Genomic DNA, 13,773 nt, shown 5'->3' on the forward strand with positions numbered 1-13,773 from the left:
GCAATTTCGCACCATTAACTTTATATAGATCAATATCAAAAATAAATTAGTTCTAACGTTTTCATCACAATTGTCATATTAATAAAGTACTTTCAGGGATCTTCGCACTTGTCGATCTTGTCGCGCGTGTTTGAGCTTGCACGCGCGTGTTTATACATGCACACGCGTCTCACACGCGTACAATTTCAACCTCGTATTATATACATTTGTGGGTCGCGAAGAGACTGTGCAGCAAGTAATTCATTGTAGGTAAGAGGCGCGTGCGGGCGCAAACACGCGCGACAAAAAAAGTGTCTTAAGGACCTATTTCACAATTTCCTAGTTTCTGCCCCAGAAGATACTTTTTAGGGTCGGCAAAGTTTTATAAATTGCCTCTAGCTTTTATTTATGACGACCATATTCTCTTCCAGTGTAAATTCAACTTGCTTCTTTAGGTGGCATTTATTGGGGCGGCGAAATTACACAAATAAGAGGTCATTTTGCAAATATATTCCTTGAGGGCGGCAAATGTATCTTACGTATTGAGGGCATGAAGTTAAGCTACTCTACTCAGACGTTGTGAAAAAGGTCCCAAGTATAAAAACCTAATTTCATCCACCATTAATAGGCGTCCAGGCGAAATTCCTCGCGTTCCTAATTTTCTCGTCTCTATGTTCTTCATTCTTCTTCGTGATGAAGAGTCTCTCTAACCGGTCTCGTAGCTCATCAGGCGTTATTGGGGAAGCTGTGGACTCCGCTGATTTCTCTTTATAAAAGTAGTCTGCAGAGTGAGGATGTCTGGTGTAGTAGCCTGGAAGTATTATAGACCTTATTTATGGTAGAAGACATGTCATTAAAATGAACACAGAGTAAGTATAGGCACTAGTACATAAGGTCACTCAAATTATAATATAAGACTCAGGTACTAGAGTCTTTTGTACCAGACGTTTTTCTTTTTTTTTGTAATTCATGCAAATAAATGATTGATTGATTGAATTAAAAAATCTTTGGCTTTTTGCTTGACCGAGGATCGAATGTGGGACCTTAGAGCAAATAATATATTGTGGTACAACAGTATGTAATACATTTTCATAGTTTATATAATTTGATTTATAGTATCTATGTTTCGTATGTAACCTTTGCACATCATACTTGTATGTCAACGACTTGCCATTCGGATCAATCTGAATAATCAATGTAATATAAGCTGTATCCTACATTTTGTAGCCTCTTATTCAGCGACATTGTTATTAATGTATTAGAAGCTAATTAGTATCGCTAATACAGATAACGGAATATAATGAACTGTTAAAATTTACACCAATTTATTTTCTTTTTAGTATAAAAAGTTAGTGTTCTTCAGACTATTCGTTTAAAACTTACGATAAGAATAACGGTTTGATAATATAACCGTTTTCTAGTTTTTGTATTCGTCAAAAGACCGTTTAATATTCGGTTCTTTTTCAAATGGATTGTTAGGCTTGATTATGGTACATTTGCAGGATGTCAGTGGACCTGCATTAAAAATATTGTGATGGAATAATATGCAGGTTCACATGCGGTAAAATACAATTTTACCCTAATATGCCCTATTCCTATTGTTTTGATACAAAATTAATTAGAGCTTAAGTATTTTTAAGTGTTTTATAAAATAAACATGAAACAATATTACCTAAATTATTATTATTTTAAAAATTTAAATAGCACAGATTACTATTACTAGATTTAAAAAATGCACTAAAAATATAATTACAATGTTCAAAAAGTTACAGAAAAGTAAGGTGTTTCATGTTATTATTATTGGAATAAATAAAACTTACCTCCAGATCCGTGATGGCTGTGATAATGTCCTAAGCTTTCATGAGAACCATACGAGGATAAGCTAGGACTCCCCAAACCACCCAAGTAGTCACTGCCACCGAAACTAGCGCCGCCACTGAACAGCGTGACTGCTACCAACGCTAGTTTGGCCAAAACAAACGCTTTCTTGCTTGCAAGTAATAACAGCCCCAATAACAATGGTAATAAAGTTGATATGTGGAATTTTATGCCTAACAGAAAAGGTACTAATAGATTCCGAGCTAAAAGACGACCTGAAAATAAAGAAAAATGGATTAAACATATTATTAACATAATAAGGAGTCGTTATTACGAAAAGCCTGCATATCTATTTAAAAATAAACAAATGAATGAATTTGGTTTTTAACGTAAGTGGTAGAAGTTCATACGTATTACAACAGATGGCGTTGTAAGTCAAGTTCAATGTCGTGAAGACCTTGATCTTTCTTTTAGTTCAACGTCTTGTTCATAGATGTCGTTTTAAAGTAATAAAAGTTGTTTCTTAAGTTCAGGGAATAGTCTACAAAAGGATTCACAGTAGAATTACTATCGATTATTTCATAATTGGTAATAGTATAATGCCATTTAAAAAAAATGAACAAATCAGATCCATTAATTATAATTCTTAACAGAATCGTTTTAAAAACTTTTTAATTTTAAATCTTAAGGGTAATCAAACAAAAAGCGATTTTAAACGAAATAAATAGAATGGATTTGATTTAGAAAGTTAATTTTACTTGATATAAATAGAAATTTGGCAATTTGTGCACTTGATTTTAAATGGATACTGCATTTCATGAACTTCGGTTACACAATACATATATACTAATATTATAAAGAGGAAAACTTTGCTTGTTTGTTTGATTGTAATGAATAGGCTCAAAAATTACTGGACCGATATTAAAAATTCTTTCACCATTCGAAAGCTACATTATCCACGAGTAACATAGGCTATATTTTATATGAAATATATTTGATAAATAGATTTTGAGGCGGTACAAAGTTTGCCGGGTCAGCTAGTAATAAATAAAAAAGGACGAGGTCAAAGAAATTGTGTCCCAAATAAAATAGCTCATTATTCCTTACCCGTTGATATTTCACCACTAGACTGATGGTATGATCGGTCCTTGAACCTTGGATCCATTACGAATTCCAACACCCCATTAGCTAAAGTAGGTCCTATTCTCATGACCAGCCCTGGGTAAAATCCACTCAGGTCCCAATGCAAGGACCGTCTTGAGATGAGATTGCTTGCGTCTTCCATTATTGACCTATAATAGTATAATGCGTATATTATTCATTATGATTATGAATGATTTTAGGGATGCTCTTTGTATTGGGAAAATCGAAGAAATAAATTCTTCATTCTCATTCCGAAATGTGAGATTATAATTATAATAATTTAGCTATGTAGAGTTTAAATTTGGTTTTAAATAGAGTTAATTGACACAAAATACACACAGTTTTAAAAACTTATAAGCAAAATAAAATAAAGGATCGTATATAGGCAACAAAAGAGTTTAATTATACAATAATCAGCTATTAATAATAAACCTTATTGAGACGAGACTAGGTCAAAGGCTCATTAATGGCATCTGCTTAATGTCTGCTATATTTATTTAAGATGCTATTTAATATAAAAAAAATATGTACCTAAAATCCATTGGGTCCTTATCAAGGAAGCTGCTAATATCCCTCGGAGTTTTCTCATCTCTGACAAACGATACTCCAGTCGCCAAACTAAAAGTGTCCGATTCTTCATAATTATTCAGTTGATTCAATATTTCTTTGCCAAAACACACGCCAACTTCTGAATTCCTATGCCCATTGATACACTCATTTAACTGTGAATTATCTACATTATTGCCTTTCAATTCCTCTCCTTCTTGTAGTTCCAACTGAATTGGTATCACATTTATTATCATTGATAGCAGAAAGAAACACGCGAATTTCACGGAAAAGACCATCTTATAACGGGAAGTGAAAAAGAAATTTATATGGAAACAGGAATCTACATTTCAGCTTTGGGACCAGCGTTACCTATGGCCTGATTGTTACTGTATAAGCCTGAAACAAAGGCTCCTCTGTTTTATAGACTTTGCCTGTTATGATTGGGTGAACTTTGCCATTGTCTCCCGTCACGCCGGGTTCCCACGTCTGGACCGACAATAAGGTGAAAATTCGTGGTACGTAATTTGCAAGATCTTCAGATCAGATCACATGTTACGGTTACGCGTTGCGTAATGATTACGTCTTATATTCGGATGTGATGCTCAATTAAATGTACAGAAGACATGTGGATTGGTTCACTCGTAATATTTTGGGTATTGTACTTTTGTCTAAAATCTAGTCACCTTTTTTAATATTTAATTCTTCAATGTATATCTAAGTAACACTTATCTTCTGCACAACCATTTTACAACTTAGCCCTAGTTTATGGTTAATAGACCATTTAAAAGTCATACGACCACGCCATTTTAAGTACACTTTCTGTCACATTTGATTTCACTCTTAACGCACTTAAGTACTTTATTTAATTTAAATACTTATAGACAATAGTATTTTACTTTTATACTCATAGTTCAACGTTTTGCATCATTTAGTTTAATCATTCAACAAAAGTGTAGTTAGATGGCTTTCATTTTTTAATCAACTTCAAAAAAGAAGGAGGATACTCAATTCGACCGTATATATGCTTTTTTTATGTGTGTTGTACTTATTATTTAGGTACAGTAAGTTAAGTCGTAACATTAAGAACTATTTTTAGTAGTAGTTCAACCACTATGGTATGAATGCCTAAAAGTATTAGCTTGGCTGGACTATGACAGATAGAGTGGTTCGGTTTAGTATGAGATTTGCACCGCATTCGTAACTTTTAGATTGAAGGTTGGTTTTTAATGTCCAAACACTGTAATAACTTCTTAACTCAAACTATATTTTATTCAAGTATGTTTTAAATTACATTTATAAGCATTCATAAATATCTACATATTATTTTGTACTTGCATTTTTCTATTTTCTACTATAGTTATAAACGTGACGTTTGCTTACGCATCCTATTTTTGGATAATAATACACGTGCTTTTAATGGCCTCAAATTGACCACTATCGGAACCCAATGTACATGCCTTGTAAGGCCTCTGACCTCTTCATTGTCTCTCAACCTGCTATTTGACGAGTTCTCCAACGCCATATATTACATTAAACCTCAAACGATCTTCGTTCCTATGGTCTTACGCATAGGGGTGATAGTTTAGTATATTGTCCTAAGTTGTAATGTCGTTTTGAAAATTACCATGACCAAGGAGTGAAAGTCGACCATACATATATATTTTTACTTATACGTCCGGTTTGCTTTAGTAAAAGTTTTGTTTGACTGACGTAATAGTTTCTCGTCTTACACCGACCATAGGTTCATTGTTTCAATAATTATCTTTATCTATCTTTTGAGTACGATGAACTTATTTGATAGAATCGTTTAATGTAATTAATATCGACTATTACAGATTTGTGGTCATGCAATACTTTACATTTCTATAAGATTATTATATCATACAAGATATAAGTTAATTAAGTGTATGTTTATTTAATCCACGACTGTAAGAATTAATTTAAAGCACGAAATCGGTGAAAATCAGTTCTTTATTCATTATGATAAACTTTAAATTGATTGAATAGAAAATTATAATAATAATTTGTATTTTACTTCCTTAATTAATTATTTTACATATTAATTTATTTGTATAGTAATATTTATTTATGTAATGTTATATAAATTAACTGGGTATTGTATATCCTGTAGTTCAACCTAATTTAGTTAAAAAGGTTTATATAATGCAGATATTACCTAAATGTGTGTAAAACACGTCTTTTTAGATTTATTTCGCTTATTAAGAACTCTACCTCCTATATGATCCTTTATAAAAACAGGTAATTAGTATGAATTAGATCTTTATTTATTGCGATCATAACGTTTATATTGGTGGTTTAAATTCAAAGCCCACTTCTTTTCAGATTAACATCTAAGTTTCTAACCTACCTTGACAGGTAACAATCATAGATATATTATCCTACTGACGTAGGGTAACAATCCAATATTGTTACCTTTCTTGATAAGAGACGGGACGTTTCGAAAATGTCCTCCTAGTATCAAAAAACTTGTGCTTATTTTCGTATTTGTTAAATAAATGGGTAAATGTTCACTGTTCAATATTTTAGTACCAGTTTCCTATTTTCTCTATGAAAAAAAAAAACATTAGTACACAAATAATAAATTTGGTGACATTATGTCGTTTTGATATTTAAGAACAATAAATGACACAAGTAAAAATAATATTCTAGTAAAATTAAGTGTATATTGATAGTCCTCTTACTTTTTATTTAATTATATTTTAATTTATAAATATTATATCTTTGTAACGAAAAGTATCTTTTAATGCTAAAGAAACTCCATCAACAATATTTATAAAATCGGTCAGTCAGTCAAACCTTATAACTGTATTTAAGCATAATATTTCAGTAAAATTTTAAAACACCTGTAGGCAATCCGATTTATCTTCCCATACATTGACCTTAAGAAAATATATTATATTTTTGACCTTTACTGTACATTAGTCATTGCATTGCTTTCGCTGTCCCCGCGGGAGGGTCATCGACTTTCTTCATCTCTCGAGTTTTATGTAACCTCCCCCTCTACTTTACAATGAACACAACTTTACAATTACAAACTGTAAAATAACCTTCACAAAGTTTCAACTCTATTACTCCATGGTAAAGTTTATGTTGGTTCCAAAAGATGTTAGCGTAAAAGGCATGTGTGTTGTACAGATTACCAAACTTAGTTTACATTCACAGACACAACCTGCAAACTTATTTCTATACACATAAAGCTTACAATATCCGTTTGTATGGAGAGAATTCGTCACGTTTTTAAACAACATTACATTGCGGTTAGGAAAACATATATCTCTTAACACGACTCTATGGTTTCGGGATAAGGTTTATAGTTTCTTAGTTATTTATTTTTAAAATCTGGTTATTGGTTATTGCTTTAAAGGAAAAGCGTCGGATGTGAACCGGACACAGGAACCGTGTGAAGTGAAACTTTAGGTTTTTAGAAGGATGCCGTAGGCTCGCAAATTTGAATGACGCAAAGTTATGAGACGTGAAGGAATGCTGTTATAGCGGCATTTCTTTTTGCGCTTGCGTAATTTTATTCAGATTTAATTAAAAGGATACTTGGTGAGTGTGATGCGTTTGCATAATATAAGTGAATTAACTTTTGAGTACGGTAGTAAGATGGAAATAAAGACAAAAAGTGTACGATAGTAAAGCTTGTAGTTCGACATTTTAATTCATATCTTCTTCATAATAGGTACTAAGTAAAAAATATTCTGCTTTTAAGGGTATGGTAAGGTACAGTCCTTTCCATCTCGTTCCTGTAGCTCGGGACTAGAATAGTGTTATGGCATCTCCTGTCTGTCCTGAAAAGTCTGTAATCAAAAGGGTCATTCAAGGTTGCGGGCCGTAAGAGTGGGAGATCGAACCTAGCGACGCCTAAAACAACGACCCGCGATTGGAGGACTCCGATTGTGTTCCGTTGGAGATCCCTAAGTAATCTACATTGCGCTGAGGACGGCCACCCTAATAGGGTTTAAGTGGGTGAACATGCCACATAGTTTCACCGATCACCTTTTGAAAATCCGACGTCATCCGCTCCCGATTAATTATTATCAATAGACTATGGTACTTTATAACATGAAGCATGTAGTCTGCCTGATAGTTGTTACCGCGTATGGACATCTACAACTAACTTCACATATAACCTAAAGTCGATCATACATGCGTTGCAATTCCTAAGACGTCCGCCTCATTTGTAAATCACCTGGCATCTTTCAACTGAAACGCAGAAACTAGTTCACGCTAGAAATTTATTTATTTATTTATTTATTAAATGGATTACCCACATAAGAAACAGTGTTTACATGAATACATTTTAAATAAGCTCAAAGGATACATTCCAACTGTTACTTACTATTACGTAGATACATCATGCATTATTAGGTACGTGTTACACATTTTAAAATATCACATTAAGTACATAAATTAAATTTCTTAAGGTAAAAATAATAAATAAGTCAAGTACATTGGAATTAAGTTAGATTGAATGAATGAATTGAATTAAATGTTAATAAATTTTAATAATGTAATAATGAAATAGCTCCTACACATAGACACATTGATGAGCAGCAGCTACAATTAACTTACTATCAATGAACTAGGATTTTATTTACATAATTGAGCTAATAATAAAAAAGTTGGCCAGCGTGGTGGACTATGGCCTAATCCTTCTCATTACAAACGAGACCCATGCCCAGTACTGGCAATAATGACGACGATATAACTTAGTGTATACCTGGAATTGGAACCTCGGACCCCAAAAGGCTAAGTTTAAACCACTAAGCTGTGTGTGACGCCCAGACTCGTAGGCGCTATTATATTCATACGTAACGCAATTATGAAATTTACAAGTTTTCATTCACAAGCGATTCCCATAGTTGCGTAAATCATGGCTACTTTCATAATTACACAACATCCGTATAGAAACGGTCGTTCATTCATATTTGCATGCGTAACTTGCGAATTTATTAGCACATCGTAAGGTTGTGATTGAATGTCTAGTTTAGGTTGGTTTTTTATATGTATAAAAGTTGAGGTTTGTCTGTTATTTCAGTTTGTGTGTAAAGGCAATAATAAATAAATGGTCTAATATATTAATTCACTAGTAGATGGAACATTGAGAGATGAAATTTTACATATTTTGGCATAAAACATAAACTGTAGAGAACTTTATATTTAGGTACGAAATTTTACGTAGTTTGTAAACTTAAAACTCTAAAGAACTTTATATTTTGGTATCTTTGAATGATGTTCATTTTTACAAGTCTCATTTTAATTGGTTCAACTGAAATCATTGACCTTTATAGACGAGGAGGTATTTTTACCGCAATAAAAAAAACAAATGTTCTTAATTGCAATTAGGAGAAGAAAAAATATTGTTTTAAGCCTTGCAATAGGTCCTTAGATCCACCCCCGAAATATTTCTTCCAAAAATGTAACCTATTTAAGTATTTTCCAAGCATATTTATTGTATTTTTACCCACCATAAAAAGTATTTCAACATAATTAAGGTACTTTAGCCCTCTAACAAAGTCACGGGCGTAGATAAGTTTAAATTACATATAACATGCTAACAGCAATCGGAAATTATAAAAACTTTCTTTTATTACTCATCCAATTATATACGGCATGTGTTCTATAAGGTATTTGATTGTAGGGACAATTAAGTTACTTTTCTGTAATAAAATTTGGCCCTAGGCTCATGTCGACGTTAATTTGAATAGAACATTTCCAAAATTACTTGTTCGGTATATTTTAATTAAGTATTTGAGTCTATATATATTCTTCTTCTTCTTCTTCAACCATTATTCACCCAATGCTGGGTATAGGTCTTCTCATGGTGTTTCCATGTTGCTCGATCGCTCGACATTCTTATCCAATGGCGGCCTGCTATTTTGACCAGGTCGTCGGTCCATCGTGCTAGTCTATATATATGTAGGTCTATATATATGTGTTTAAGAAATTAAATACTGTAATCATTTCTTGTAAGAGGAAAGTAATGAATCTTGCCGAAATAACATACGTTATAATTATTATTTTATGTACTTAAATGTACCTGATAGTTATAGAAACAATGTTAGTCTAATTTTTTTGTCAGATTAGACTATGGACTAAATCCGTTTCATTGTGGAAGAAAATCTTGATTAAGACTTTATTATGTAACATAGTTGAAGATGGTAGAACCCTTTGTGGTTCGACTCTGGAAGCACCAACTTCACACCTATTTCTGCCTAATAACAGCAGTGTTAAGAGCTGCTGTGTTCTAGTTTGACAGGTAAGGTAAGGGAGCCATACGATTCTGTGGAATTCTAGCTTAGTCCTCAGGGGTAGCAGTGCATTTGTGGCCATTCAGGTAGGAATCTAATCTTATCTGGAGTTGATTACAGATGTCCATGGGTGGCAGCAGCCACTTACCAACAGGTGGACTGTACGCTCGTGTTTTACTTCTATATCATTCATAAAAAACAAGTAATTAATTAAAAAAATCAAAAACCCGACTGCAACAAAAAGGCTGAAGTAGAATTTCCAAAAGCAGTAAAATAGGCATTTCATTATTTTTATCCAGAAAGCCAAATACAAAGTTTCATAGTAGGCGTCTACTTCAAAAACAAAAGATGTTCAAATATGTAATATTATCCTATTTTATCCTCGTAGTGTTCATTTACGCTATATAAAGAACCTATGTGTAAAATTCCAGCACGCTTAAGTTCAGCGGTTTCCCTTTGCGTTGATCTCTGGCACAGCAACTCACTCATTTAGTCAGTCATCGATGTGTATATACGAGTATATATGTACTAGCTGACCCGGCAAACGTTGTGTTGCCATATAAATAAAAAAGTTAAGGGTGAACAACCCTTATCGCTTAGGGGTAAAAAAATAGATAGTGGCCTATCTCAGACCTACTGAATATGTATATAATATTTGGTGAAAATCGGTGAAGCCGTTTCGGAGGAGAACGGTAACTAACACGAGAATTTTATATATAACATATAATATACATATAATTTATGTATACATATATATTTATATATACGAGTAATTTCCTCTTAATTTCCTTTATTTTGACATCCTACTCGATAGGTTTGGTTAACTTTTTTTAAAACGTGTTGCTATTTCGCGAAAAAATCCACCTATTTCGGGCTATGAAATATATAAATTCAGTATATCAAAGTTTCGGTCATTATTTTACATCATTAGAGGTAGAATTTCATTATTTTTATCCAACAAGCCTGATACAAAATTTCATAGTGTTTGCTTCAAAATTGACGATTGTTCAAATTAACTTTTAACCCTTATTTTACCCTCTACGGGGTTGATTTTTCGGAGGGGGATAACTAAGTGCGTCCTTGTTTCTATTCAGAAAGCCAAATACAAAATTTTATAGTAGTTGCTTCAAAATTAAAGGATTTCAAAAAAACTGTTTTCCCCTATTTTACCCTCTTGAGGATAGAATTTCCAAAAGCCCTTTCTTAGTACTTATTCACACTATATATAGAACCTATGTGCAAAATTTCAGAATTGTAAGGTCCTTGGTTTAGGGTGTACGTTGATTTTTAAAAAATGAAAAAGGCATTTAGTTAGTCAGTCAGTCAGTCACCTTGCTGTTTTATATATATACAAATATTTTTTTATAATCTCCGTTTAACTTCCTTTCATTTGATACCCTACTCGATAGGTTCGGTTAACTTTTTTTTTTAAATGTGTTACTATTTCGCGCCAAAAATCCGCCATTTTGATTTTTTTTTACTAACACCTATCTAAGGACACTCGGGTCATTGAGACAAATATAATGACACCTTAACTGTTGAAATTCTTCCAGCCGTTTTTTAGATCGGATCAAATAAAGAAAGACAAACATACAAGATACGCGCGAAAAACATAACCCTTCCTTGGCAGTCGGGTAATAATTTTGTACCGAGGATTTTTTGTTATAGTATTCTTAAGTTTAATAGGCGATGTAAAAAATCACTTAACGGTGTGTTAAATCGATAGTAGAGGAGTTAACAAGCGTAACGATATCTCAGGCGGTTCCGTTGCTGACCTACTGCTGTTACGGATATAGCCTTTTTATGTAAGAAATGAATCATGTGCTAACAAGAATGCTTATGTTCGTAAGAGCGATAAGATATTAGTACGAGATTTTTGCGGGATGTTTATTTATGTAATATTGGCGTACCGGCCTGACATGCAGGGGATTCCGGGTTCGATCCCCGGCCAGACAAATGAGTTTGGATATCTGTTTTGGCTCTGGGTGTTGGGTATTCGTCTTTGTGTGCATCTATAGCACGTAAAATATAAGGAAACCTAGTGTAGGGCCAAAGCCCTGGGGTATGGGCCTGGGCTATGAGGACGCTTTCTACAACCAAAGTTGTAGAAAGCGTTCTCATAGCGAATTGAATAGTATACGAGCATGCAGTCTATCTGATGATAAGTGGCTATCGTATATAGACATTTGTGACCAATCTCAGATAAGATTAGAGTCCTACCTGATGTTAGCTACAAATGCATTTAACCTTTAATGTCTAAGATTGAATGCCTCATGTGTCTCTCCCTTAAAATAGAATCCAGGTGATTTATGTGATATACGAAAATTTTGAATTGGTTACGAATGTCCATTAGTGGCACTGTTTGCTTCAGGAAGACTGTGAATCAGTGATAGCTTAGTGATTGAAACGCAAGTCTCTCAATCGAAGGATCCGAAGTTCAAATCCCAGGGCACGCACCTCTGATTTTTGAAAGTTAAGTTCGTATTATTAATTAATTATCACTTAGTTAAACGGTGAACGAAAACATTGTGAGGAAACCTACATACCTGAGAAATCTTAAAAAAAAGTTAATTAAGCTATGTTAACCAATTCGCACTTGGCAAGTGCGGTGGACTATGGCCTAATCCTTCTCATTCTGAGAGGAGACCCGAGCCCTGTACCCTTACCATGAGTTTTTACGTTTTGACAAATATGACTGTTTTGGTATTTGTTTACGTATTTGCCCATACATATTCCAATCAGCGCCCCTAGCGGTTTGTATCAGAACTATAGTTTCAGTAACGTTACATTAAATGTCTAAATTGACAAAATGGCGCTTTACGTTTTGTCTCTCTTTTTTGCGAACATGTGAGGCAGACAAAAAGACTTGAGCACTTACTTTTTGTACGTTTACTTAGTCTACTAAAGCAAACAGAACAGAATAATGGATTGAGTAAACGTAACGTAAAATTGTGGGATGTTTTGAAAACTGATGGTAATGGTACTATAGTGGGACAGTGATGGGTTGATGATGAGGAAGACTGTGTGCTCGTTTGACACTCGTAGGTTTTAAATATAAAGTGGTCTGCGTGCTACTTTGCTACTTAGTTACATAAAAAGTCACCGACTACAATAAACATTAAATGAATAGGTTTAATTTAATTATCGTTACGCAAAAAACAAAAGTAGAAATATCATGCAAGCGTTTTTGTACGGTTTAATTGTTTTTAACAGAGGAAATAGCATTCTGCCGTGCAATACAATCGCAAATATTATTTTCAAATGTTTCCGAATTTTTTGAACTTAAGCTCAGTATGCAATAGTTGGTTTATTCTATTCTATATAGTTCGCATGCATTCCAATGCGCATGTGTAGACAGTAACTTTATATTTCACTAGTTTTTGCCCGCGGCTTCGCCTGCGTTTCAAAGAAAATAATATGACATACTAACATACATAAAACTGAACATTCGTACCTTCATTGGAATGGCAGTGGCGCCATCTGGCGAAAATTGGTAGTACCAACTCTGAAACTTTCGTGGGCTCATGGAAAACAACTTTGCTAAAGATCATCATTTGATGAAATGCATAGATTACGATTCAATTCTTACTAATATCGATTAAAATAATCGATTTTTTGGTCCAAAAGATCGATTCTCCGATAAATCGATCATAGATTGCCATCCCTACTTGGCGTGGGATTTCCGGGATAAAAACTATCCTATGTCCTTTCTCGGGTCTCAGACTATCTTTGTACAAAATTTCATAAAAATCGGTTCAGTGGTTTAGGCGTGAAGAAGAGACAACCAGACAGACAGACAGACATACAGACAGAGTTACTTTCGGATTTATAATATTAGTAAGGATAAGGATTAGAATCATATTAGTAGCATTAAGCGCTGCAGTGTTCTGGTTTAAAGGATGTGGTAAGAGACATACTTTTCTGAGGCGTTACAATTAAGTCCTCAGGTAGAAATGTAAGGCCGACCTCAGATAGGTTTCTGATCTTATCTGCGATTGATTACAGATGT

At 33.6% G+C, this 13,773-nt stretch overlaps 1 protein-coding gene across 2 annotated transcripts; it reads right to left on the minus strand.

Moving 5' to 3' along the window:
• Positions 1 to 447: 447 nt before the first annotated feature.
• Osi10a (Osiris 10a) lies at positions 448 to 3,890 on the minus strand. Of its 2 annotated transcripts, none has more exons than XM_073079078.1 (4): positions 3,472 to 3,889; positions 2,905 to 3,089; positions 1,800 to 2,072; positions 448 to 790 (listed from the first exon to the last, which is right to left on the minus strand). In XM_073079078.1, exons 1-4 carry the CDS (start codon positions 3,783 to 3,785, stop codon positions 591 to 593), a joined length of 972 nt encoding a protein of 323 aa, XP_072935179.1. In that variant the 5' UTR covers positions 3,786 to 3,889; the 3' UTR covers positions 448 to 590. The 2 variants fall into 2 exon arrangements, with proteins under 2 accessions (XP_072935179.1, XP_072935186.1); XM_073079085.1 differs by lacking the exon at positions 448 to 790 and adding an exon at positions 1,366 to 1,494 and having other exon boundaries at positions 3,472 to 3,890.
• Between the last annotated feature and the right edge of the window lie 9,883 nt (positions 3,891 to 13,773).

Source organism: Epargyreus clarus, unplaced genomic scaffold (assembly GCF_041222505.1).
Source record: "Epargyreus clarus isolate Ecla_fem2 unplaced genomic scaffold, WU_Ecla_fem_2.2 ptg000002l, whole genome shotgun sequence".
Classification (NCBI taxonomy): Eukaryota; Metazoa; Arthropoda; class Insecta; order Lepidoptera; family Hesperiidae; genus Epargyreus; species Epargyreus clarus.